This window comes from Dendrobates tinctorius, unplaced genomic scaffold (genome assembly GCF_039654945.1).
Source record: "Dendrobates tinctorius isolate UK_male_01 unplaced genomic scaffold, ASM3965494v1 ptg000143l, whole genome shotgun sequence".
Classification (NCBI taxonomy): Eukaryota; Metazoa; Chordata; class Amphibia; order Anura; family Dendrobatidae; genus Dendrobates; species Dendrobates tinctorius.
The window spans coordinates 37,593,960-37,621,265 of NW_027361810.1; the positions used below are offsets into that span (position 1 = coordinate 37,593,960).

General features: G+C 47.3%; 2 protein-coding genes and 1 long non-coding RNA gene across 13 annotated transcripts in view; 2 read left to right on the top strand and 1 right to left on the bottom strand.

Annotated features, from left to right (window-relative positions):
* Positions 1-10,642, bottom strand: part of TTC21B (tetratricopeptide repeat domain 21B) — a 136,259-nt gene extending 125,617 nt beyond the window's left edge. For 2 of the 4 annotated variants that reach the window (XM_073545775.1, XM_073545774.1), the window contains exons 1-3: positions 10,493-10,642; positions 5,650-5,779; positions 5,450-5,560 (exon numbers count right to left, since the gene is read on the bottom strand). In XM_073545775.1, coding sequence (XP_073401876.1) covers positions 5,450-5,560; positions 5,650-5,779; positions 10,493-10,525 — 274 coding nt within the window. In that variant the 5' untranslated portion in view covers positions 10,526-10,642. Of the gene's footprint in view, positions 1-5,449; positions 5,561-5,649; positions 5,780-6,621; positions 6,757-10,492 lie in introns of those variants that run through there. The other 2 variants (XM_073545772.1, XM_073545773.1) reach the window with 2 other exon arrangements.
* LOC141049375 (uncharacterized) overlaps positions 1-27,306 on the top strand; it is a 261,995-nt gene that overhangs the window by 205,697 nt on the left and 28,992 nt on the right. The window lies entirely within an intron of this gene.
* The window catches only part of LOC141049374 (tetratricopeptide repeat protein 21B-like), a 119,604-nt gene continuing 102,927 nt past the window's right edge, over positions 10,630-27,306 (top strand). For 6 of the 8 annotated variants that reach the window (XM_073545784.1, XM_073545783.1, XM_073545785.1 and 3 more), the window contains exons 1-7: positions 10,630-10,768; positions 16,169-16,298; positions 16,388-16,498; positions 17,364-17,530; positions 21,924-22,046; positions 23,863-24,020; positions 26,659-26,790. In XM_073545784.1, coding sequence (XP_073401885.1) covers positions 10,736-10,768; positions 16,169-16,298; positions 16,388-16,498; positions 17,364-17,530; positions 21,924-22,046; positions 23,863-24,020; positions 26,659-26,790 — 854 coding nt within the window. In that variant the 5' untranslated portion in view covers positions 10,630-10,735. Of the gene's footprint in view, positions 10,896-16,168; positions 16,299-16,387; positions 16,499-17,363; positions 17,531-21,923; positions 22,047-23,862; positions 24,133-26,658; positions 26,793-27,306 lie in introns of those variants that run through there. The other 2 variants (XM_073545787.1, XM_073545788.1) reach the window with 2 other exon arrangements.

Genomic DNA, 27,306 nt, shown 5'->3' on the forward strand with positions numbered 1-27,306 from the left:
ATTAACCCCTTGCACACCGCGATCAAACGCGATCGCGGTGTACCGGGAGTTAAAGGGAAGCATCGGCAGGGAGGGGGCTCCCTCGGTGCTTCCCTGAGCCCCCCACGGCAGCGCAATGTGCAGCGCTGCTGCGGGGGGCTCCTTTCCTCCAGGCCCCCGAATCCAAGATGGCGACGGGGGCCTTCGGGGGCCTGGGGAAGCTGGCTTCCTCAGTGCCTGCAAAGCGCAGGCATGAGGAAGCCTTGTGCACTGCCTGTGACAGATTGCTGATCTGTCACAGTGATCTGTGATGTGACAGATCAGCGATCTGTCACAGGACAGTGATGTCCCACCTGGGACTATGTAATAAAGTAAAAAAAAAAATAAAAAAAAGTGTAAAAATAAATTTAAAAAAATCGCCAAATAAATTAGTAAAAAAAAAAAAAAATATTCCCCAATAAATTCATTTTTTGAAAATAATTAAAAAAAAAAGCAATAAAAGTACACATATTAGGTATCTCCGCGTCCGTAATGACCTGCCCTATAAAACTGTCCCATTAGTTAACCCCTTTAGCGAACCCCTTAAAAAATAAAAATAAAAAACGAAGCAAAAAATAATGATTTATTATCATACCGCCAAACAAAAAGTGCAATAACGCGCGATCAAAAAGACGCATATAAATATCCATGGTACCCCTGAAAACGTCATCTTGTCCCGCAAAAAACGAGCCACCACACAGCATCATCAGCGAAAAAATAAAAAAGTTATAACTCGCAGAATAAAGCGATGCAAAATAATTATTTTTTATATAAAATAGTTTTCATTGCATAAAACCGACAAAAACATAAAAAACGACCTAAATGAGGTATCGCTGTAACCGTACTGACCCGAAGAATAAAACCGCTTTATCAATTTTACCGCACGCGGAACGGTGTAAACGCACCCCCCCCCAAAAGAAATTCATGAAACGCTGGTTTTTGTTCATTCTGCGTCCCAAAAATCGGAATAAAAAGCGATCAAAAAATTTCACGTGCCCGAAAATGGTACCAATAAAAACGTCAACTCGTCCCGCAAAAAATAAGACCTCACATGACTCTGTGGGTCAAAATAAGGAAAAATTATAGCTCTCAATGTGTGGTGATGCAAAAACTATTTTTACAATAAAAAGCGTCTTTTAGCGTGCGACAGCCGCCAAACATAAAAACCGCCATAAATAGTAAATCAAACCCCCCGTTATCACCCCCTTAGTTAGGGAAAAATAATAAAATAAAAAAAATGTATTTATTTCCATTTTTCCATTAGGGTTAGGGCTAGGGTTAGGGCTAGGGGTGTGTTGGGGTAGGGATGGGGTAGGGTTAGGGCTAGGGTTAGGGGTAGGGTTAGGGCTAGGGTTAGGGCTAGGGTTAGGGGCGTGTTGGGGTTCGGGTTGGAGTTAGAATTGGGGGTTTCCACTGTTTGGGCACATCAGGGGCTCTCCAAATGCAACATGGCGTCTGATCTCAATTCCAGCCAATTCTGAGTTGAAAAAGTCAAATGGTGCTCCTTCCCTTCCAAGCTCTGCTATGCGCCCAAACAGTGTTTTACCCCCACATGTAGGGTAGCAGCCTACTCAGGACAAATTGCAAAACAATTTTTGGGGTCCAATTTCTCCTGTTACCCTTAGGAAAATAAAAAATTGGGGGCAAAAATATCATTTTTGTGGAAAAAAATGATTTTTTTATTTTCACGTCCGAGTGTTGTAAACTTCTGTGAAGCACTTGGGGGTTCAAAGTGCTCACCACACATCTAGATAAGTTCCGTGGGGGGTCTAGTGTCCAAAATGGGGTCACTTGTGGGGAGTTTCAATAGTTTAGGTACATCAGGGGCTCTCCAAACGCACATGACACCCGCAGACCATTCCATCAAAGTCTGCATTCCAAAACGTCACTGCTTCCCTTCCGAGCCCCGACGTGTGTCCATACAGTAGTTTTCTCCCACATATGGGGTGTCAGCGTACTCAGGACAAATTGGACAACAACTTTTGGGGTCCAATTTCTCCTGGTACCCTTGGGAAAATAAAAAAATGGTGACTAAAAGATCATGTTTGTGGAAAAAATACGAATTTTTTATTTTCACGCCCGGGCGTTGTAAACTTCTGTGAATCACTGGGGGGGTCAAAGTGCTCACCACACATCTAGATAAGTTCCTTGGGGGGTCTAGTTTACAAAATGGTGTCATTTGTGGGGGGTTTCCACTGTTTAGGTACATTAGGGGCTCTCCAAAGGCAACATGACACCCGCAGACCATTCCATCAAAGTCTGCATTCCAAAACGTCACTACTTCCCTTCCGAGCCCCGACGTGTGCCCATACAGTAGTTTTCTCCCACATATGGGGTGTCAGCGTACTCAGGACAAATTGGACAACAACTTTTGGGGTCCAATTTCTCCTGGTACCCTTGGGAAAATAAAAAATGGTGACTAAAAGATCATGTTTGTGGAAAAAATACGAATTTTTTATTTTCACGCCCGGGCGTTGTAAACTTCTGTGAAGCACTGGGGGGGTCAAAGTGCTCACCACACATCTAGATAAGTTCCTTGGGGGGTCTAGTTTACAAAATGGTGTCATTTGTGGGGGGTTTCCACTGTTTAGGTACATTAGGGGCTCTCCAAAGGCAACATGACACCCGCAGACCATTCCATCAAAGTCTGCATTCCAAAACGTCACTACTTCCCTTCCGAGCCCCGACGTGTGCCCATACAGTAATTTTCTCCCACATATGGGGTAGCAGCGTACTCAGGACAAATTGGACAACAACTTTTGGGGTCCAATTTCTCCTGGTACCCTTGGGAAAATAAAAAATGGTGACTAAAAGATCATGTTTGTGGAAAAAATACGAATTTTTTATTTTCACGCCCGGGCGTTGTAAACTTCTGTGAAGCACTGGGGGGTCAAAGTGCTCACCACACATCTAGATAAGTTCCTTGGGGGGTCTAGTTTACAAAATGGTGTCATTTGTGGGGGGTTTCCACTGTTTAGGTACATTAGGGGCTCTCCAAAGGCAACATGACACCCGCAGACCATTCCATCAAAGTCTGCATTCCAAAACGTCACTACTTCCCTTCCGAGCCCCGACGTGTGCCCATACAGTAGTTTTCTCCCACATATGGGGTAGCAGCGTACTCAGGACAAATTGGACAACAACTTTTGGGGTCCAATTTCTCCTGGTACCCTTGGGAAAATAAAAAATGGTGACTAAAAGATCATGTTTGTGGAAAAAATACGAATTTTTTATTTTCACGCCCGGGCGTTGTAAACTTCTGTGAAGCACTGGGGGGTCAAAGTGCTCACCACACATCTAGATAAGTTCCTTGGGGGGTCTAGTTTCCAAAATGGTGTCATTTGTGGGGGGGTTCCACTGTTTTGGTACATCAGGAGTTTTCCAAACGCGACATGGTGTCCGATCTCAATTCCAGCCAAAAACGTCAAATGGCGCTGCTTCCCTTCCGAGCTCTGCCATGCGCCCAAATAGTGGTTTACCCCCACATGTGGGGTATCAGCGTACTCAGGACAAATTGCACAATAACTTTTAGGGTCCTGTTACCCTTGGAAAAATAAGAATTGAGGGTGAAAAGATCATTTTTGTGGAAAAAATATGATTTTTTAATTGTATGGCTTTATGTTATAAACTTCTGTGAAGCCCATGGGGGTTCAAAGTTCTCACCACACATCTAGATAAGTTCCTTAGGGGGTCTAGTTTCCAAAATGGTGTCATTTGTGGGGGGTTTCCACTGTTTTGGTACATCAGGGGTTTTCCAAACGCGACATGGTGTCCGATCTCAATTCCAGCCAAAAACGTCAAATGGTGCTGCTTCTCTTCTGAGCTCTGCCATGCGCCCAAATAGTGGTTTACCCCCACATGTGGGGTATCAGCGTACTCAGGACAAATTGCACAATAACTTTTAGGGTCCTGTTACCCTTGGAAAAATAAGAATTGAGGGTGAAAAGATCATTTTTGTTGAAAAAATATGATTTTTTAATTGTATGGCTTTATGTTATAAACTTCTGTGAAGCCCATGGGGGTTCAAAGTTCTCACCACACATCTAGATAAGTTCCTTAGGGGGTCTAGTTTCCAAAATGGTGTCATTTGTGGGGGGTTTCCACTGTTTTGGTACATCAGGGGTTTTCCAAATGCGACATGGTGTCCGATCTCAATTCCAGCCAAAAACGTCAAATGGCGCTGCTTCCCTTCCGAGCTCTGCCATGCGCCCAAATAGTGGTTTACCCCCACATGTGGGGTATCAGCATACTCAGGACAAATTGCACAATAACTTTTAGGGTCCTGCTACCCTTGGGAAAATAAAAATTGGGGTGAAAAGATCATTTTTGTGGAAAAAATATGATTTTTTAATTGTACCGCTGTACGTTATAAACTTCTGTAAAGCCCTTGTGGGTTCAAAGTTCTCACCACATATCTAGATAAGTTCCTTGGGGGGTCTAGTTTCCAAAATGGGGTCACTTGTAGGGGGTTTCCACTGTTTAGGTACATCAGGGACTCTCCAAACGTGACATGGCGTCCAATCTGAATTCCAGCCAATTTTGCATTGAAAAAGTCAAACGGCGCTCCTTCCATTCTGAGCTCTGCCATGCGCCGAAACAGTCGTTCCCCCCCACATATCAGGTATCTGCGTACTCAGGACAAATTGCACAATAACTTTTGCAGTTCAATTTCTCCTGTTACCCTTGGTAAAATAAAAAAAATTGAACCTGAAGTATTTTTTTTATGAAAAAAAGTTAGATGTTCATTTTTTTTTAAATATTCAAAAAAATTCCTGTGACGCACCTAAAGGGTTAATAAACTTCTTGAATGTGGTTTTGAGCACCTTAAGGGGTGCAGTTTTTAGAATGGTGTCACTTTTGGGTATTTTCTATCATATAGACCCCTCAAAGTGGCTTCAAATGTGATGTGGTCCTAAAAATAAAATGGTGTTGTAAAAATGAGAAATCGCTGGTCAACTTTTAACCCTTATAACTTCCTAACAAAAAAAAATTTTGGTTCCAAAATTGTGCTGATGTAAAGTAAACATGTGGGAAATGTTAGTTATCAAGTTTTTTGTGTGCCGTATCTCTGTGATTTAAGGGCATAAAAATTCAAAGTTGGAAAATTGCGAAATTTTCAAAATTTTCGCCAAATTTCCGTTTTTCTCACAAATAAACGCAAGTTATTTGAATGAAATTTTACCACTATCATGAAGTACAATATGTCACGAGAAAACAATGTCAGAATCACCAGGATCCATGGAAGCGTTCGAGAGTTATGACCTCATAAAGGTACAGTGGTCAGAATTGTAAAAATTGGCCCGGTCATGAACGTGCAAACCACCCTTGGGGGTGAAGGGGTTAAAGTCCAAATCCTAATTATTCAGTATGCAGCTTATTCATTCTCCACAGATGACCACTGATGAGACTATTAATCCTGAGTGAGGATTACCTGGGTGGGAGCTCTTCTTGTGCGCATAGATCAGGGCAAGTAAAGCACCCAGAGACACGTCCGCCTTGTCTTTCAGCGTTTCCAGTTCTCGGATGGACTCGGACACTTGATCTGCGGATAAAGAGAATAAAGCAAATATGAGTATAAAGGAGGGTTCACATGGAGAGGGATAACCGGGAGTTTCAGCCAAAAACCATTACCTTCCATTAACATCCCAAAGGCCCGGAAAAAGAGGAACACCGGATCATTACCAAACTCCTTCAGCCGATCATTAGCGGCCGCCTGCACATGGTGAAAGTACTTGTCCTGGCAGTAGTAATTGATTAGTGTCTGAAAAGATGAAAGAATTACAAATTGTAGGTGATTTCTACATCTCCCCAAAGAACATTTCCATAAAGTGTCATAAAAAACACAAGGTTCACTCTTAGGCCTCGTTCACACGGTCAGTATTCGGTCAGTATTTTACATCAGTGTTTGTAAGCCAAAACCAGGAGTGGGTGATAAATCCAGAAGTGGTGACGTGCTTCCATTATTCTTTTCCTCTGATTGTGCCACTCCTGGTTTTGGCTTATAAATACTGATGTAAAATACTGAGTGTGTGAACGTGGCCTTACAAGGGATTCTGGGGAAACACATGCTAAGAGGAAAGGTGTGAACAGAGCTGTAGGCTGCATCCTGCACAAGATCGATGCCCATTACTAGTGACGAGCAAAAGTGCTCGCTAGTCGAGATTGCATCGGGTGTTTGGGTGCTCACTGAGTCTCGCGGGTGCTTGAGTGACATCTGAGTCCCCGCTCCACGATTCACGGTTGTTAGACAGCCAAAAAACAAGCAGGATTACCCGTGGATGTCAGGCAATCCCTGCAGGTTTTTTGGTTAATAGCTGCAAAACAACTCAATCATTTCGCTCGAGACTCGGGGCGTACCCGATGCAAACTCGAGGCGCGAGCCCTTTCGCTCATCACTACCCATTACTGCTCTTCTGGGGATCTCCTCTCCACCAGATGATGGCGTCCTAGGGCTACACCTCTGTAGAGACCACCCTGGTACAGCAGAAGAGACGCCTAGGCCCCGGCAGAATTCTGCTGGAAACCACAGGAACATCGTCAGAGGCAAATCATACGGATCCTGCCACAGATTTACAATAAGCTATAAAAAACAAGAAAACCCACCGTACTCCGCCTGTACAGATGGCGTTTATCGACTGGCAGGAACCAGTCCATTGACCACGCCAGTAATCTGTGGCTGCTGGACGGTAGCCCTGAGAACAGCCTCTTACGTGACGGCATTAGTGGCTCTCCTTTTGATTACCCGGCCTGGCGCGATGTCATAGGTGCAATAACCGCAATGATGATGTCACACCAGGCCGGCTAATCAAAAGAAGAGCCGCAGATGCCGTCAGGTAAGAGTTGGTTCTCTGGGTTCGTGTCGTGGCCTTCGGACTGCGTCCTGTGGGTCGAACTGAACCAACTCTTCCAGTCTGCTCTCCTGAGACATCAACGCAGCCGGCCAGGTTATAGAGACCGGCAGGGAACCAGGCTAGATTTACCAGAGGAGTTGAGTAAAGATTTTTTTATTTTTTTGACTTACTGAAGAATGATTTTGCTTTTTAAGACGTTGCGGATTTTGATGTGGATCTCTCGGCAGAGCACTCGGACAAATGCTATATACTACGGGGCAGTGGAGAGCTGCAATTTTTTTTTCTCATTCCAAATTGGTATAAAAAACAATCGCAGCATGATGTGAGTGGCTGCTTGAGTTGGCTCACAAACACAAATACACTATGATATATTGGAATGCACTTGAATGTCATCTGAGTGCAGTGTGATTACCACGGACAGAGACAATGGAGAAATTACTTTCTCCATCTTCTCCTCTGCACCTGTGCTGCATTTCTCCCATGTGAGAGAATTGGACCTCAGTGCACGGACTCTCGGCTAAAACTCTGACAGAGAGAGTTTACGGCGTGACCCCAGCCAGAAAAGTTTACGGCGTGATCCCGGCCAGAAGAGTTTACGGCGTGATCCCGGCCAGAAGAGTTTACGGCGTGATCCCGGCCAGAAGAGTTTACGGCGTGACCCCGGCCAGAAGAGTTTAAGGTGTGACCCCGCCCATACACTGCATCGCATCCACCCTGTATGAATAAGACCAGAAGAAAAAAATAGAGGCAGCAAGCTTTATTATATAGAAAGGGCCGGATTCATTATTCGTATTTTTTTTAAGTCACTTTCTTTGTGTTTTGTGGTATTTCGTTATTCACAATGTTGCAAAATGTGGGGGGCGATGAGGCGTTGTGTCATATATTATGCACAAAACCAAATCTGTTTTTTTATTATTACTTCTTCAATTTTGAGACTTTTGCACAAAATTCAGCACATCATGCAAAACTGAGAAAAATTTGCATAAAAGTATCTGGCGCTCATAAAAAATCCTCCGACGCCGAGCAAAATAGACGACATTTGCACCAAAGTCTGTGAGGTTTTAGAAATGTTTGCGCTGGTACTGCCCTGTATGTATACAACATATCTTGGGATCGGTTGTGCTAAAAACATCTTTTGGAGGCGACACAGAAACAGTTAAAAAACAGATCTAACCCAGATGGCATCTGAGGGCCGACCTTTATTTCATGGACCCCTAGACTCGTACTGGGAAGTTTGATGTGTGACGAGGATCAGAAATGGACAAGTCTCTTTTTTATTATTATTTTCCATATATATGTGTCTCATTCAGACGTCTGTTTTATGTTTTGGATAGAACATGTTCCTGCTACAGTCCACGGCGTTTTCCGTATGTTCACATATACATAGAAATGTGGATAACGCCACAGACTGGAACGAGTGCGCGCTCTACCCAAAAACAGAGCGGCCGTGTGAATGAGGCGTTAGACGGCCGGATTTCTTGGTCCATGTACAGACTGCAATGTGTGGACTGATTAGAGCTCAGGCGCCTCATAGGTCTATATGGGGCGGCTGCGGTCAGGAGAGGAGAGCCGTGGTCAGACCTGGGGGTACGGACCGAGAATTAGCCCCAACTGACCGGCCCCACATTGCTGATGTCACCCACCGGGGGTGTAGGACCGGGGGCTGCGACACTGGACGTAGCCGAGTCCTGCAGCCGCCACCAGGTCACTGCGGGTAAGAGAAGCCGGATCTGTGACGACCCGCTGCCCCAAAACTGCACCGGAAGGGAGAAAAAGACCCCACAACAATAAAGAGGAGCCGAATACAAATCCCCCTCACTTACAAGGGGAGGCCGGCTCCGGTCAGGAGACCCTCGGACGGCCGGGTTTTGGGGTCCCAGCATGCTCTGAGTATCACATTGAACACCCGACGACCCCCCCGCCCGATCCTGAGCGGTTTCCCTGCATTTTGCATGGGTTTACAAAAAAACGCATTGCAGCCCCCCGATGTTCCCCGTAAGCCCCCTCCCCGATGTCAGACCCCCGATTGTTCCCCGTCAGCCCCCCGACATTCTATGTCAGCCCCCTCCCCGATGTTCCCCGTCAGCCTCCTCCCCGATGTCAGACCCCCGATGTTCCCCGTCAGCCCCCTCCCCGATGTCAGCCCCCTCCCCGATGTTCCCCGTCAGCCCCCTCCCCGATGTCAGCCCCCTCCCCGATGTTCCCCGTCAGCCCCATCCCAGATGTCAGCCCCCTCCCCGATGTTCCCCGTCAGCCCCATCCCAGATGTCAGCCCCCTCCCCGATGTTCCCCGTCAGCCCCCTCCCCGATGTTCCCCGTCAGCCCCCTCCCCGATGTTAGCCGTCAGCCCCCTCCCCGATGTCAGCCCCCTCCCCGATGTTCCCCGTCAGCCCCCTCCCCGATGTTCCCCGTCAGCCCCATCCCAGATGTCAGCCGTCAGCCCCCTCCCCGATGTCAGCCCCCTCCCTGATGTTCCCCGTCAGCTCCCTCCCCGATGTCAGCCCCCTCCCCGATGTTCCCCGTCAGCCCCCTCCCCGATGTCAGCCCCCTCCCCGATGTTCCCCGTCAGCCCCCTCCCCGATGTTCCCCGTCAGCCCCATCCCAGATGTCAGCCGTCAGCCCCCTCCCCGATGTCAGCCCCCTCCCTGATGTTCCCCGTCAGCCCCCTCCCCGATGTTAGACCCCTGATGTTCCCTGTCAGCCCCCTCCCCGATGTCAGACCCCTGATGTTCCCTGTCAGCCCCCTCCCCGATGTCAGCCCCCTCCCCGATGTTCCCCGTCAGCCCCCTCCCCGATGTTCCCCGTCAGCCCCCTCCCCGATGTTCCCCGTCAGCCCCATCCCAGATGTCAGCCGTCAGCCCCCTCCCCGATGTTCCCCGTCAGCCCCCTCCCCGATGTTCCCCGTCAGCCCCCTCCCCGATGTCAGCCCCCTGATGTTCCCTGTCAGCCCCCTCCCCGATGTCAGACCCCTGATGTTCCCTGTCAGCCCCCTCCCCGATGTCAGCCCCCTGATGTTCCCTGTCAGCCCCCTCCCCGATGTCAGCCCCCTCCCCGATGTTCCCTGTCAGCCCCCTCCCCGATGTCAGCCCCCTCCCCGATGTTCCCCGTCAGCCCCCTCCCCGATGTCAGCCCCCTGATGTTCCCCGTCAGCCCCCTCCCCGATGTCAGCCCCCCGATGTTCCCCGTCAGCCCCCTCCCCGATGTCAGCCCCCCGATGTTCCCCGTCAGCCCCCCGACATTCTATGTCAGCCCCCCCGATGTTCCCCGTCAGCCCCCTCCCCGATGTCAGCCCCCCGACATTCTATGTCAGCCCCCCACGCTCGCCGTCAGTCAATAATGAGCTCTAATAAGACTATACGATGGATTTTGAGGCGTTTTCGCCCTTCCGGACATTTCTGTCGCCTTTCGCTCTGGGAATGAAGTTTTTTTCTGCCATAAATTTTCCTAAATGACAAAAAATAAATAAAATACTAATCTCCTGGTGACAAACCGTCAGTGTGAAGGAGGCGCCGGCCCCGACCCCTCTGACTCCTGTGTGACGGTGATGAGGGCTGATAATAAACGCACACTCGCTCAGCCGTCATCTACACTACAGCGCAGTCAGGAGCCGCAGCCGCTCCCACCTGAGCACTGGAGGCGGCGCCATCCGCAGCCATGTTCCCGGAATGCCCGGATGCTGCCGCTCTCCGCAGCGGACACCGCGACCATAGGACCAGGGTAGAATCCGAGCGGCCAGAAGGAGCTCTGGTGACGTCATGCCCATGTGACCAGAAGGGGCGGGGCCTCTTCCTCCATAGAGCAGAGATACCGTGCTATGGTCGCGGTGTCCGCTGCGGAGAGCGGCAGCATCCGGGCATTCCGGGAACATGGCTGCGGATGGCGCCGCCTCCAGGGCTCAGGTGGGAGCGGCTGCGGCTCCTGACTGCGCTGTAGTGCAGATGACGGCTGAGCGAGTGTTCGTTTATTATCAGCCCTCATCACCGTCACACAGGAGTCAGAGGGGCCGGCGCCTCCTTCACACTGACGGTTTGTCACCAGGAGATTAGTATTTTATTTATTTTTTGATTTTTTGTCATTTAGGAAAATTTATGACAGAAAAAAACCTCATTCCCCGAGCGAAAGGCGACAGAAATGTCCGGAAGGGCGAAAACGCCGCAAAATCCATCGTATAGTCTTATTAGAGCTCATTATTGACTGACGGCGAGCGTGGGGGGCTGACATAGAATATCGGGGGGCTGACATCGGGGAGGGGGCTGACGGGGAACATCGGGGGGGCTGACATAGAATGTCGGGGGGCTGACATCGGGGAGGGGGCTGACGGGGAACATCGGGGGGTCTGACATCGGTGAGGGGGCTGACGGGGAACATTGGGGGGTTTGACATCGGTGAGGGGGCTGACGGGGAACATCGGGGGGTCTGACATCGGGGAGGGGGCTGACATAGAATATCGGGGGGGCTGACATCGGGGAGGGGGCTGACATAGAATATCGGGGGGGCTGACATCGGGGAGGGGGCTGACGGGGAACATCGGGGGGGCTGACATCGGGGAGGGGGCTGACATAGAATATCGGGGGGGCTGACATCGGGGAGGGGGCTGACATAGAATATCGGGGGGGCTGACATCGGGGAGGGGGCTGACGGGGAACATCGGGGGGTCTGACATCGGTGAGGGGGCTGACTGGGAACATCGGGGGGTTTGACATCGGTGAGGGGGCTGACGGGGAACATCGGGGGGTCTGACATCGGTGAGGGGGCTGACGGGGAACATCGGGGGGTCTGACATCGGTGAGGGGGCTGACGGGGAACATCGGGGGGTCTGACATCGGTGAGGGGGCTGACGGGGAACATCGGGGGGGGCTGACATCGGTGAGGGGGCTGACGGGGAACATCGGGGGGTCTGACATCGGTGAGGGGGCTGACGGGGAACATCGGGGGGTCTGACATCGGGGAGGGGGCTGACGGGGAACATCGGGGGGTCTGACATCGGTGAGGGGGCTGACTGGGAACATCGGGGGGTTTGACATCGGTGAGGGGGCTGACGGGGAACATCGGGGGGTCTGACATCGGTGAGGGGGCTGACGGGGAACATCGGGGGGTCTGACATCGGTGAGGGGGCTGACGGGGAACATCGGGGGGTCTGACATCGGTGAGGGGGCTGACGGGGAACATCGGGGGGGGCTGACATCGGTGAGGGGGCTGACGGGGAACATCGGGGGGGGCTGACATCGGTGAGGGGGCTGACGGGGAACATCGGGGGGGCTGACCGATGAGGGGGCTGACGGGGAACATCGGGGGGTCTGACATCGGTGAGGGGGCTGACGGGGAACATCGGGGGGGGGCTGCAATGCGTTTTTTGTAAACCCATGTGAAATGCAGGGAAACCGCTCAGGATCGGGCGGGGGGGTCGTCGGGTGTTCAATGTGATACACAGAACATGCTGGGACCCCAAAACCCGGCCGTCCGAGGGTCTCCTGACCGGATCCGGCCTCCCCTTGTAAGTGAGGGGGATTTGTATTCGGCTCCTCTTTATTGTTGTGGGGTCTTTTTCTCCCTTCCGGTGCAGTTTTGGGGCAGCGGGTCGTCACAGATCCGGCTTCTCTTACCCGCAGTGATCTGGTGGCGGCTGCAGGACTCGGCTACGTCCAGTGTCGCAGCCCCCGGTCCTACACCCCCGGTGGGTGACATCTGCAATGTGGGGCCAGTCAGTTGGGGCTAATTCTCGGTCCGTACCCCCAGGTCTGACCACGGCTCTCCTCTCCTGACCGCAGCCGCCCCATATAGACCTATGAGGCGCCTGAGCTCTAATCAGTCCACACATTGCAGTCTGTACATGGACCAAGAAATCCGGCCGTCTAACGCCTCATTCACACGGCCGCTCTGTTTTTGGATAGAGCGCGCACTCGTTCCAGTCTGTGGCGTTATCCACATTTCTATGTATATGTGAACATACGGATAACGCCGTGGAATATAGCAGGAACATGTTCTATCCAAAACATAAAACAGACGTCTGAATGAGACACATATATATGGAAAATAATAATAAATGAGACTTGTCCATTTCTGATCCTCGTCACACATCAAACTTCCCAGTACGAGTCTAGGGGTCCATGAAATAAAGGTCGGCCCTCAGATGCCATCTGGGTCAGATCTGTTGTTTTTTTTTTTTTTTTTTAAACTTTCTGTGCCTCCCCCAAAAATGTTTGTAGCACAACCGATCCCAAGATATGTTTTATACATACAGGGCAGTACCAGCGCAAACATCTCTAAGGCTGTGTGCACACGGTGCGGATTCTGCTGCGTTGTACAGTAGCATTGTAATCAATGCAAAACAAAAAAACGCAGTGCACATGCTGTGGATTTTTCTGCGCGGATTTGCTGCGGTTTTAAATCCACAGCATGTCAATTCTCTGTGCGGAATCCGCAGAGGTTTGACACCTGCTCCATGATCAGGTGTCAAACCGCAGGGGAAAACCGCACGCTACTCCGCGGGTGAAACGCAGGTCTTTTGATCCGCAGATTTAGCCAAATCCGCAGCACAATCCTCAACGTGTGCACACAGTCTTAGGCTATGTGCACACGGTGCGGATTCTGCAGTGGATTTGGCCCTGCGGATCGCAGCAGAACTGCAGGTGATGTACAGTACCATTCTAGCCTATGGAAAAGTGAAACCACTGTGCAGATGGTGCGGATTTTTCCGCACAGTTTTTGCTGCGGTTTCAAATCCGCAGAAAGAATTTACATGTCATTCTTTTCTGCGGATTCCCCTGCGGTTTGACATCTCCATTGTGGAGGTGATAAGCCACCGGGCAAAACCGCAGGCAAAATCCACAGGTGAATCCACACCGTGTGCACTTAGCCTGAGGTGTACAGTACCGTTCTATGTAAAACAAAAATCCACGTGGAAACACTGCGGCTTCATTTCCGCAGCATGTCACTTCTTTGTGCGGAATCCACAGCGTTTTACACCTGCTCCATTATAGGAATCCGCAGGTGTAAAAACGCAGTGAAAATCCACAAAATCTACAGAAAATCCGCAGGAAATCTGCACTGAATTTGCAGGTAAAACAGGTCACTTTACCTGCGGATTTAGAGAAATCTGCAGCACAATCAGCAATGTATGCACATACCTTTTAGGTTCACAAACTTTGGTGCAAATGTCATCTACTCTGCTACTCCTTGGATGATTTTTTATGAACGGCAGACACTTTTTATGCAAATTTTTCTCAGTTTTGCATGATGTGCTGCATTTTGTGCAAAAGTCACAAAATTGGTCAAAGAAATAAAAAAAAACAAACAGATTTTCTTTTGTGTGTAATTCATGACACGTGCAATGTTTTGAAGAATGAAATACCACAAGACAAACAAAAAGTGACTTAAAAAAATACGACTGATGAATCCGGTCCATTGAGTGTAATAACTCTCGCTGCCTCTGTTTTCTCTTCCGGTCTGATTCATAGAGGGTGGATGCGCTGCAGATTTTTCTTTGAGTTTTGCAGGCAGAAAATCTGCAGAGTAAGGCCGGGGTCACGCCGTAAACTCTGGCTGGCACTGCCGCCGACACTCGGAACCGGAGTGTGCGGCTCCATGTATTTCTGTACAGCTGCACACTCCGGTCCGAGTGCCGGGTGTTGATTCTAGAGACTCTTGCGAGTTTCTTGCATCACACTCGCAAGTCTGACCCCAGCCTTAATCAGAGTTTTAGCCAAGTTTCCGTACATGGAGGTCCAATTCTCTCACATTGCAGAATTGCAGCACAGGTGCGGAGGAGATGGAGAAAGTAATTTCAACTTTGCCTCCTTCTGTGGTAATCACACTGCACTCGGATTACATTCAAGTGCAGTCCAATATATCATAGACGCATTGTATTTGTGCTTGTGAGCCAAGTCAAGCAGCCACTCGCAACATGCTGCGATTGTTTTTTATACCAATTTGGAATGAGAAAAAAAAATTGCAGCTCTCCACTGCCCCGTAGTATATAGCATTTGTCCGAGTTCTCTGCCGAGAGATCCACATCAAAATCCGCAGTTTCGTAAAAAGCAAAATCATTCTTCAGTAAGTCAAAAAAATAAAAAAATCTTTACTCAACTCCACTGGTAAATTTAGCCTGGTTCCCTGCCGGTCTCTATAACCTGGCCGGCAGCGTTGATGTCTCAGGAGAGCAGACTGGAAGAGTTGGTTCAGTTCGACCCACAGGACGCAGTCCGAAGGCCACGACACGAACCCAGAGAACCAACTCTTACCTGACGGCATCTGCGGCTCTTCTTTTGATTTGCCGGCCTGGTGTGACATCATCATTGCGGTTATTGCACCTATGACATCGCGCCAGGCCGGGTAATCAAAAGGAGAGCCACTAATGCCGTCACGTAAGAGGCTGTTCTCAGGGCTACCGTCCAGCAGCCACAGATTACTGGCGTGGTCAATGGACTGGTTCCTGCCATCTGTACAGGCGGAGTACGGTGGGTTTTCTTGTTTTTTATAGCTTATTGTAAATCTGTGGCAGGATCCGTATGATTTGCCTCTGACGATGTTCCTGTGGTTTCCAGCAGAATTCTGCCGGGGCCTAGGCGGCTCTTCTGCTGTACCAGGGTGGTCTCTACAGAGGTGTAGCCCTAGGACGCCATCATCTGGTGGAGAGGAGATCCCCAGAAGAGCAGTAATGGGTAGTGATGAGCGAAAGGGCTCGCGCCTCGAGTTTGCATCGGGTACGCCCCGAGTCTTGAGTGACATGATTGAGTTGTTTTGCAGCTATTAACCAAAAAACCTGCAGGGATTGCCTGACATCCACGGGTAATCCTGCTTGTTTTTTGACTGTCTAACAACCGCGAAACATGTGGAGCGGGGACTCAGATGTCACTCAAGCACCCGCGAGACTCGGTGAGCACCCAAACACCCGATGCAATCTCGACTAGCGAGCACTTTTGCTCGTCACTAGTAATGGGCATCGATCTTGTGCAGGATGCAGCCTACAGCTCTGTTCACACCTTTCCTCTTAGCATGTGTTTCCCCAGAATCCCTTGTAAGGCCACGTTCACACACTCAGTATTTTACATCAGTATTTATAAGCCAAAACCAGGAGTGGCACAATCAGAGGAAAAGTATAATGGAAGCACGTCACCACTTCTGGATTTATCACCCACTCCTGGTTTTGGCTTACAAATACTGATGTAAAATACTGACCGAATACTGACCGTGTGAACGAGGCCTAAGAGTGAACATTGTGTTTTTTATGACACTTTATGGAAATGTTCTTTGGGGAGATGTAGAAATCACCTACAATTGTAATTCTTTCATCTTTTCAGGCACTAATCAATTACTACTGCCAGGACAAGTACTTTCACCATGTGCAGGCGGCCGCTAATGATCGGCTGAAGGAGTTTGGTAATGGTTCGGTGTTCCTCTTTTTCCGGGCCTTTGGGATGTTAATGGAAGGTAATGGTTTTTGGCTGAAACTCCCGGTTAACCCTCTCCATGTGAACCCTCCTTTATACTCATATTTGCTTTTTTCTCTTTATCCGCAGATCAAGTGTCCGAGTCCATCCGAGAACTGGAAACGCTGAAAGACAAGGCGGACGTGTCTCTGGGTGCATTACTGGCCCTGATCTATGCGCACAAGAAGAGCTCCCACCCAGGTAATCCTCACCCAGGATTAATAGTCTCATCAGTGGTCATCTGTGGAGAATGAATAAGATGCATACTGAATAATTAGGATTTGGACTTTAAAAAAGAAACAGCGCCACTCGTGGTCACAGGATGAGTGCGGTATTGCAGCTGATCCCCAAGTGAATTAAACTAAGTTGAAATACCAAGGTCAGTGGCTTAATAGATAGTTATTTCCTTTATTTCTTCCTTTCCCCTTCCCTTTCCTTCCTCCCAGAAAAACACTTTAATCATTGTGCCATATTTTTCAATATTTTTTTTTATTTAGCAGCATTAATAATTTGAACATTTTCCTTTTTTTATTTTTCCCTTCATATTGCCTTCAGACTTACTTACACATTATCATTTTGATTTCTTTAATATCAGAAATGTCTGCAACGCCATGTGACCTGATAAGGTTGATGTATTTACTTTAAAAATCCATGTCAGAATGGCCGTATAATCCTCTATAACGTTTAGCTCAATCTCCGTCCTGCCTGATTGACAGCTCCTCAGTGTCCCTCCTCCCTGCAGAGATCTCTCACTGCTCAGTACAAGGTGCAGCCATCAGTCAGGCTGGGTGGGCAGAGGCTGAATAAACCTGTAATATTTTCCTACGGGTCATGTAGTCTGTCCAATATCGTCCCCAATGAGATCACAGATGATCATAATGGACATTCATCTTTGTGTAGCATCCTGGTCCTCTGGGACACAGCCTCACTGGGACCTGGATTTTTTGGAATCTACAACATGCATATTGAGACCCTCGACATTATATTAATCTTCACTTTTCTTTTTTTTGCAGTTTATTGTCTTTAGACGCAGAAATGTAATAAAGTTCCTTTTACTTGTGTGCAGACAGAGAAGCTATTCAGGATCTGGAAACGAGGATGAAGGAGCAGCGAAAGACTGCGGCGCCCAGAGCCTTATATTACGCCGGGCTGTTCCTGTGGCACGTGGAGCGTCACGACAAAGCGCGGGAGTATGTCGACAGGATGATTAAGATATCAAACGGAGACCGAGATGTAAGTAACACAGCGGTATAATACAGCAATACCCCGTACACTCAATAGCAGTCTGCCAGTGTCATAAAGTGGGAACTGGTATCATTTTATGATCAGTGAAGATCCGACCTCTGGGATTTCCAGAGACTGAAGAGACTGCCGCGTTATCACTGAGTCCCATTCTCAGTGTTTCCCACTGTGCAAAGAACCAACCGCATCCAAACCTTTATTCAGGGTTCTGCTTGCTGCCGCTCGGACTAATATATACTCCTAATAGCCGATTGATCGAGGTTGTGCGTCATTATGGCGCCCTGCAATGTGAAAGACAATGGGCCCGATTCATCATGACTGGTGTAGCGCACGCTGGTCTTACTAGAGTAGAAGGCGCTGCATTTAATAGGAGGCGCATGCCACTTAATGAATTTGGCGCCTCTGCTGAGAGGCATGCTCCTGGCCAGAAATGCAGGCACATTTGATGAATGTGATGGACGGGCATGGTCACATCTCGTCTCCTTCAAGCTTCGACCTTTCCGGTAGGGTCGATTCACACTAGCGTGAAAACATCAAAAGTCTCAACATTTTTACACAATACCTCATTGTGCAAAAATTTTGTGACTTTTGAAAGCTTTTACTCCACTTTTCTGGCGTAAAATCTTTGATGAATCAGTCCTTATGTTTTTCTTTTTTATACATCAGATTACAAGTTTTAGCCTGGTTTTCACAATCTAGAGTCCACACAGCATATCATGCTACTTACAGAAACTGAATCAGCAGCATGCATCGGGCAGATATGAGGTCACGCAGCGTGCGTGCTAACAGGGAACCAGGAGACTTTTAACCCCTTCCCGGTGTATGACATATGCATCTTTTATACAGGATCAGGAGCTGGGCCTGCGTCTTTTTTTTTTTGGCATCTTTTTTTTTTTGTTATCTTTTTTTTTTTGTTTTTACTTGCGCAATTTCACAGCACTTGAAATTTTGTTTTTCCCATTTTCTTGAACATTGATTTGTAAAATGAATGGCGGCATTCACAGCTACAGCTCGTCCCCCTAAAAATTTGAAGGAAGGGAAGAAAAACTTAAAAGTGAAAAATAAAATGGGAAAATGTTAGCGGGGTCTTCCCACTTCTGTCATTCTTGGCTAAGACATGTGAACTTCAAACAGACATAAGTTTTTTTCATGAACCAGCCGCATTAGCTCCGCACAAGTGCAAGATTTGTAACCAAAAGTTTTTCATCTATAATAAATACAATCTTGTGCTTCACGCCTTAAAGAGAACCTGTCAGCGGGAATGTGCACAGTAACCTACACACACTGTCAGTTCGGCGCCTTTATATTGATTAAAATGATACCTTGGTTGATAAAAAAAAAAACCTGTTTTGTGGTTGTTGATAAATAGAGATATACAAAAAAAACCTGACCAGCACATTCCAGGTGTGAATAGGTGTAAGCTGCAGTGACTGCAAAACATACAAAGAAAGCACAGCAGCACCCTGTGAATGCCAAGACATATAATGTCAATGGAAATAAAAACTTCCAAACGCTCTGTCCCTCAGCAAGATATACTTACAAAAGCGAAGGTTCTTAGCGCATGATTTGGCCAATTCATGTGTGCCCATCAACCGCGGCAAGGTGACACTTCTCTGACGGGTCCTGTCTGAACCCTACCATATCCTACTATATATGCCACTTTCAGGTTAAAAAAAAAACCTCCTATAAAGGACAAACATGTCTCTCCTGGGCTGCAAGCCTACAAGTAAATGGGCTAGTAGAACTGGTTGAGAACACCTGCAGGTTAACGGGAAGAGTGCAAGGGTCAAGCAGAGGGAGTCACACCCCCCTATATTTAGCTATACAAACCTGAAAGTGGCATATATAGTAGGATATGGTAGGGTTCAGACAGGACCCGTCAGAGAAGTGTCACCTTGCCGCGGTTGACGGGCACACATGAATTGGCCAAATCATGCGCTAAGAACCTTCGCTTTGTAAGTATATCTTGCTGAGGGACAGAGCGTTTGGAAGTTTTTATTTCCATTGACATTATATGTCTTGGCATTCACAGGGTGCTGCTGTGCTTTCTTTGTATATGTTGATAGAGATAGATAGAGATATAGCTAAAAAAAAAATTGAAAATGGCGCTGTCTGCGCAGTAGCAGATATCGGATCACCTCTACACACTTTGGATGCTACTGCGCAGGCGCGGCGGACGATATTTTCAAATGGATTTTTTTTTTTTAAATATCAGGATAACCTCAACCATAATAATTATATGCACATTACATATGTGATTATGCTACAGTGCAGGTGCCACGGCTGGCGCCCACCTGTAGGAGGTTTTTTTTTTTCTTTTTTTTTCTTTCTAGTTTTTTTTTTTTTTTTAGTGTGTATATACACTGCTCAAAAAAATAAAGGGAACACTCAAACAGCAGAATCTAACTCCAAGTAAATCAAACTTCTGTGAAATCAAACTGTTCACTTAGGAAGCAACACTGATTGACAATCAATTTCACATGCTGTTGTGCAAATGGAATAGACAACAGATGGAAATTATTGGCAATTATCAATACACCCTCAATAAAGGAGTGGTTCTGCAGGTGGGGACCAGAGACCACATCTCAGTACCAATGCTTTCTGGCTGATGGTTTGGTCACTTTTGAATGTTTGTTGTGCTTTCACACTCGTGGTAGAATGAGACAGACTTTACAACCCACACAAGTGGCTCAGGTGGTGCAGCTCATCCAGGATGGCACATCAATGCGAGCTGTGGCAAGAAGGATTGCTGTGTCTGTCAGTGTAGTGTCCAGAGGCTGGAGGCGCTAGCAGGAGACAGGCCAGTACACCAGGAGACATGGAGGGGGCCGTAGGAGGGCAACAACCCAGCAGCAGGACCGCTACCTTCACCTTTGTGCAAGGAGGAACAGGAGGAGCACTGCCAGAGCCCTGTAAGATGACCTCCATCAGGCCACAAATGTGCATGTGTCTGCACAAACGGTTAGAAACCGACTCCATGAGGGATGGTCTGAATGCCCGACATCCACAGATGGGGGTTGTGCTCATAGCCCAACACCGTGCAGGACGCTTGGCATTTGCCACAGAACACCAGGATTGTCAAATTCGCCACTGGCGCCCTGTGCTCTTCACAGATGAAAGCAGGTTCACACTGAGCACATGTGACAGACATAACAGAGTCTGGAGATGCTGCGTAGCGCGATCTGCTGCCTGCAACATCCTTCAGCATGACCGGTTTGGCAGTGGGTCAGTAATGGTATGGGGTGGCATTTCTTTGGAGGGCTGCACAGCCCTCCATGTGCTCGCCAGAGGTAGCCTGACTGCCATTAGGTACTGAGATGAGATCCTCAGACGCCTTGTGAGACCATGTGTTGGTGGCCTTGGGTTGGGTGGGTTCCTCCTAATGCAGGACAATGCCAGACCTCATGTGGCCAGAGTGTGTCAGCAGATCCTGCAAGATGAAGGCATTGAAGCTATTGACCGGCCGGCCCGTTCCCCAGACCTGAATCCAATTGAGCAGATCTGGGACATCATGTCTCCCTCCATCAACCAACGTCACGTTGCACCACACTGTCCAGGAGTTGGCGGATGCTTAAGTCCAGGTGTGGAAGGAGATCCCTCAGGAGACCATCCGCCACCTCATCAGGAGCATGCCCAGGCATTGTACAGTAGGGAGGTCATACAGGCACATGGAGGCCACACACACACTACTGAGCATATTTTCTTTGTCATGAGGCATTTCCACTGAAGTTTGATCAGCCTGTAATTTGATTTTCCACTTTGATTTTGAGTATCATTTAAAAATCCAGACCTCCATGGGATATTCATTTTGATTTTCATTGATAATTGTGATGTTTTATTGTTCTGAACACATTCCACTATGCAATGAATACAAATTTGCAACTGGAATATTTCGGAGATATCTAGGATGTGGTATTTTAGTGTTCTCTTTATTTTTTTTGAGCAGTGTATAATATTCATCATGTAAACTAGGGGGCAGGTCAGTGACCTATCAGCAGGCTGCATTATGAATAGCTAATTAGAGCTCCACATGAAGCCCCCCTCCACAGGCCGCCCCGGGGTACGAAGAGATCATTAACTAAAAACGTGAAAATAAAGATTACACAACAACCACAAGACCGATTTCATCACCAGATATCATTGTAATCAGTATAACGGCGCCAACCTGACACTGTAGGTTACTGGGCACAATCCTGCTGACAGGTTCCCTTAAGTATTTTTCCAGCTCTCGCTCATCAAGGTATTTACAAGGGGGAAGTAAAGACAGAGAGATGATTCTCTGAAGCCGAGCGCCGTCATCGCGTTAGTCCTGTACAGAACGGACGCCTTGTTTTACTGTCTGACGAGAGGAACTGAAATTAAATTTCGAGCTCTGTTCTTGCAGGGCTTGGTTTTGAAAGGGTGGCTGGATCTGACCTGCGGGAGGGAAGCTAATGCTAAAAAGGCTCTGAACTACTTTGAGGACGGACAGAACGATGACACGGACGTGTTCGCAATGATGGGAAAGGTAAGATCATCAATAATGGTTGTGTGAATGCAGAGTTCACTGCTCTAGTAAATGTCTTGCGGTCGATGCAGTTTTACTTAACCTAAATCTGCCTGTAGCTAATGGATAATCTTGTAGATAATCTTTACCTTTATGACCAGGTTAATAGGAGCAGCCAGAAAAGAGGGGAGATAATGGGGACTTATATATTGGTGACCTATCCATCAGTATCATATGTGGGGGTCTGTAACCCAATGCACCCTTGGATCAGTTGTTTTCTTGTCCTCGTCACTGGCAGATGTACACAGTGTAGAGACCATCGCTGGATGCTGCAGTTAAGCTCCCAATCACTTCCATAGGGCTGAGGTCCCGAGAATGCTCATAAAGCAGTGTATAGAGTGGTGCATTTCTGCTTCTGTACAAACAGCTGATTGACGGACCCTAACCCATGTAGGGTACTTGGTGCATTACCGAATATTGGTCATCTGCATAAATATCGGGGCTGCTGAAAGGCCCCATCAGTCCTTCCGCTACATAAATGAGAGCCAGCACTATAAATGCAGGTTTCTCTAACATTTCATATAGGATCTACTTACAACTTAGGCAGTGTGACACGTCTGACATTCACGGTCCGAGTACGAAACGCAATATCCGGAACGGACGCGAGTCTCCTTGCATAAACGTAAGAACCTTCTATATTTCTGTGTGAGTCTGTAAAATGAGGTCCAGAGACTCGTGGCTGGTTCAGACAGAGCGATCCATACTCAGACCGAGAATGCCGGACATGTGAAACCGTCTAAGTTGTAAGTAGATCCTATATGAAACCTACTTAAAAAGGCATTCTCATGTTCTCATAGATGTGGGTCCCACTTATTTCTAGAACGAGGGTCCCTGGTCCTGTCCAGCCTATTCTAGTTCCAGAACTCCCATAGAAGTAAATAGGAGTTTGTGAAATGTACAGCCCAGTGCCCCCTGTATAACCCAGTGACTCCCGTGTATAGACCAGTGACCCCTTGTACTGCCCAGTGACCCCCTGTATAGCCCTGTGACTTCCACTATAACCCAGTGACCCCCTGTATAGACCAATGACCCCCCCCCTGTACTGCCCAGTGACCTCCTGTATAGCCCAGTGACCCCCAGTATAGCCCAGTGACGTCCATTATGTAAACTGCTCATGACGTGATCACACAGGTTCAGTTATCAGATCTATATCTTGTTATAAATCCTCCCATGAAGGAAATACACAAGCAATGTAAAAAGACTCATTATTATTTTCCACGAGAAGAAGCGCCCATAACATAGATAATGCCACTATTTGCAGTGATCGTTCAGTATATCCAATACTTGTAGTATTAGCGGAGAATCTTTACCTTTATGAGCAGGTTAATGGGAGCAGTCACAGATTGGAGGGGGGGTTAAAGGGGTTGTCCAGGACTTGTATAATGATGACGTATCATATTAGAGGTGGTCTGTCTCCCGTGGATCCCACAGTGGCTCTGTGTAGCAGCCGTTTTTGGGTAAAGCAGCTCAGCTTCCTCTCACTTCAATAGTGCCTGAGATGCAGGACCGAGGATGGACACTACTCGTGTATGGAGCTGTACTGATTGCTCTGTAAATCTGGTCTCCGCGGGAGCTGCATGCAGCTGATCGGTGGGACGCCGGCTGTCAGACCCCACTGACCACATAGCGATGACCTCTCCTTAGGATAGGCTATCAATATCTAATTTCACGCCACTGTAAGAGGCCTTACGGGCTCGTCACATGTATGCTTTTATGATACAGCTTTTGCTACATCGTACCATAGAGCATTTAATGTATGCCCTTGGTTTTATTATAGGCTCACTATTATGGGTTGCGACAGAATTATTCCGGAGCCTTGGAAGTCGTGAACAAAATCCTCGCCAGCCATCCAAGCTTCACCCCGGCTCTCATTAAGAAAATGAGTCTCCAGCTCGCGCTGAAGGACTGGGAGCAGACAGTGGAGACGGCTCTAAGGTTCAGTACGCAGCGCTCGCACCACCAGCACATCCTTACACATATTGGCAATTGTGTGGGCTGCTGGCATTTCAGTCGTCGCTAAGAAAACGGAGAAGAAGCAATTATGGAAGTAAACGGCTGATTCTGACAATCTTCTATAGTTTTAAACGTTTTTTCTGAAACTGAGTTGCATATAAAAACCTTGCTATCCATTGTCCCCGTCTCCTTAGTGGCACTCGCTCCTGTCAGTGTACCACATTTAAAGCGGATTTCCCACCAGAATTCACAATGCAAACCGCATACATTATTATTAGATCTGAAACTGATGAGGCTGGTGTACTTCTTTTGCAAATTTACATCAGAATAGCCATAAGTTTAACTCAGTCTCCACCCACCTAGCCTGATTGACAGATCCTCAGTGTCCCTCCTCCTTGCTACTGCTGCTGAGATCTCACCCTGCTCAGTAAAAGCTGCAGCTGTCAGTCAAGTCGGGTGGGTAGAGACTGAATTGACTTGGATTCATGAGTTTTCTCACTCTATATCTGGACCAAAAGAGCTTCTCATCTTTATATCAGGATTAGACAGCCATTTTGACATAGATTTTCACAAAAAATATGCCAGCCTCATCAGGTCTAAAAGATTTAGTCAACCGTTTCTCGACATGGGATGTAAAAGGACGTCCTATGTCAGCTGAGGTTGTATGGGTGGTCTCAGGAACTGAGCCTGCTCCGTACACTGTGGTTTTTCAGCCATCACTTGCTTCTTGAAGCAAGGACTAGAGCGTGCTCCAGTCGCTACTGTTTCACTATTTAGATGTAGCTGTTCATCTCTGATAGATGGATGATCAATTGGGTATTCAGTGTATCCAGAGGCCTAATAAGGAGCCTATCACCTCCATCTTGGTGCTGCTAATCAGAACAACCCCTCGCATCCTGGCAACGTCTGATTTTGCCAGTGGAATCTGTGACTAACCCAGGCAATTCTCTTGCACCGTCCACTGGTGCAATAAAGTTTTACACTGGAGCTATTCAGAATAGCTTTCCATGTGACAGAAGGGTGGCCCGAGCCTGCCCTACTAGCGGGACCTGATTTACCTTTGGTGAAAGCTGCATGACAATACTTGTCCACTGGGTGGCAGTGTTGTATGTGAGATCCGCTCCTCTATTCTCTTTTGACTCCTTTCATTCATATCAATACTGCAGACCCTCCGATATATGGATCCAGCGTCATAGTGTATAAAGTACACAGGATAAAGGGGGCAGCACACTCTATACCTTCCTGGCTGATAATGTGCAGACGTCACTATTCATCTCCTGCCTGATAATATCTATAGAACAACCCCATATAAATGATAGGATTTACCTGTCACTGTGACAGATGTAGCAGTACTGAGAGTCAATGGGAATCTAATTACTCTGTGCTATTTGTGAGACCTCTGTGGAGTAATCAGGTTAATCCTTTACATTAATTGTCAGCTATGCTATGAAGAAGGTTACAGTCGCAGTGTTGGGGCGGCCCAGACAAACTCCTACTTATGAAGCTCATACAATGTGTCGTGGGAAGATGGAGGAATGTAAAGCATTTTCCACCCATCAGTAATATTATGAATTTTCAATCTAATGCAAAGTTTTCCTTTTAGTTCGATCTTAATTTGTGTTCACCAAAGAAACCCCTTATCACCATTCCCTAGGTTAGGTGATAACTTATACCAATGGGGTCCTCCCGCTGGGACATTAGAATTGAGCAGCACATGCCTGACCACTGCCGCAGTAACTCTCGCACTGTCGGCTCTATGCTCGGCTCTTTTTGGAAACCCCATAGAGAATCAATTGAGTGTCAGTTGGGTCCAACTTTCGGCTCCTTTATAAGGGGTAAAAAGGGCCTAGTTAGGGGTAACCTTCCCTGTTCTGCCGATCGGTGATGTTAGAAGTTGCCGGACCCTCATCGAACAATAAGTTATCACCCATCCTGGGGATACGTTACATGTTGTAGCAAACTATCTAAGATCTTTGTGAAGCATTAGCTGACATATTTGGCTCACAGGCCATTGCTTTTTTTTTTTTTTTTTAAACATAAAATGTAAGTGGAATGGTCACCCGATTTTACCAGTCAAACTGCACACATTTATTCAATAGATCTTAAACCATATGAGACTGGTGTACTTACTTTGAGAACCATTGTCTGAATGGTTATACAATACTTTTTGAAAGTCTAGCCTCAATCTCTGCCCACCTGGTCTTGCTGACAGCTCCTTAGTGTCCCTCCTCCCTGTTGTCACCGAATTCTTATACTCCTCAGTACAAGCTGCAGCTGTCAGTCAGGCTGGGTGCGCAGAGACAGGAAACACTTGGATTCATGAGCTCTCTTTGTGGCTGATCTCATAAACTTTTGATTTAGTGTTTGGGACTATGCAGCCATTCTGATGTAGATTTTCAAAGTAAATACATCAGCCTTATCAGGGCTAAGATTAGTGTGTGCAGTTTATATTGCAAAATCTGCTGACAAATCTGTTTACTGTTCTCCGCTGCCTTCATTTGATCACATGCAAGTTCTTCCAATATGTCTGACTCTGTACATGGATGGTAAAAATATATAACTACTATTCCCAGATAGATAACACCTAAAAGTCTGACTGTTTTCTTTTTCTCTCCCATAGGTTACTACACAAGGACAGCCACAACCTGGAAGCCATCAGGATGTTGGGGATTAACCCTTTCACTACCAAGGGTGGTTTGCACGTTAACTCCCGGGCCAATTTTTACAATTCTGACCACTGTCCCTTTATGAGGTAATAACTCTGAAATGCTTCCATGGATCCCGGTGATTCTGACATTGTTTTCTCGTGACATATTGTACTTCATGTTAGTGGTAAAATTTCATTCAAATAACTTGCGTTTATTTGTGAAAAGAATGGAACTTTTGGCGAAACTTTCTAAAATTTCGCAATTTTCCAACTTTGAATTTTTATGCCCTTAAATCACAGAGATACGGCACACAAAAAACTTGATAAGTAATATTTCCCACGTTTACCTTACATCAGCACAATTTTGGAACCAAAATTTTTTTTTGTTAGGAAGTTATAAGGGTTAAAAGTTGAACAGCGATTTCTCATTTTTGCAACACCATTTTATTTTTACGGACCACATCATATTTGAAGTCACTTTGAGGTGTCTATATGATAGAAAATACCCAAAAAGTGACACCATTCTAAAAACTGCACCCCTTAAGGTGCTCAAAACCACATTAAAGAAGTTTATTAACCCTTCAGGTGCGTCACAGGAATTTTTTTGAATATTTAAAAAAA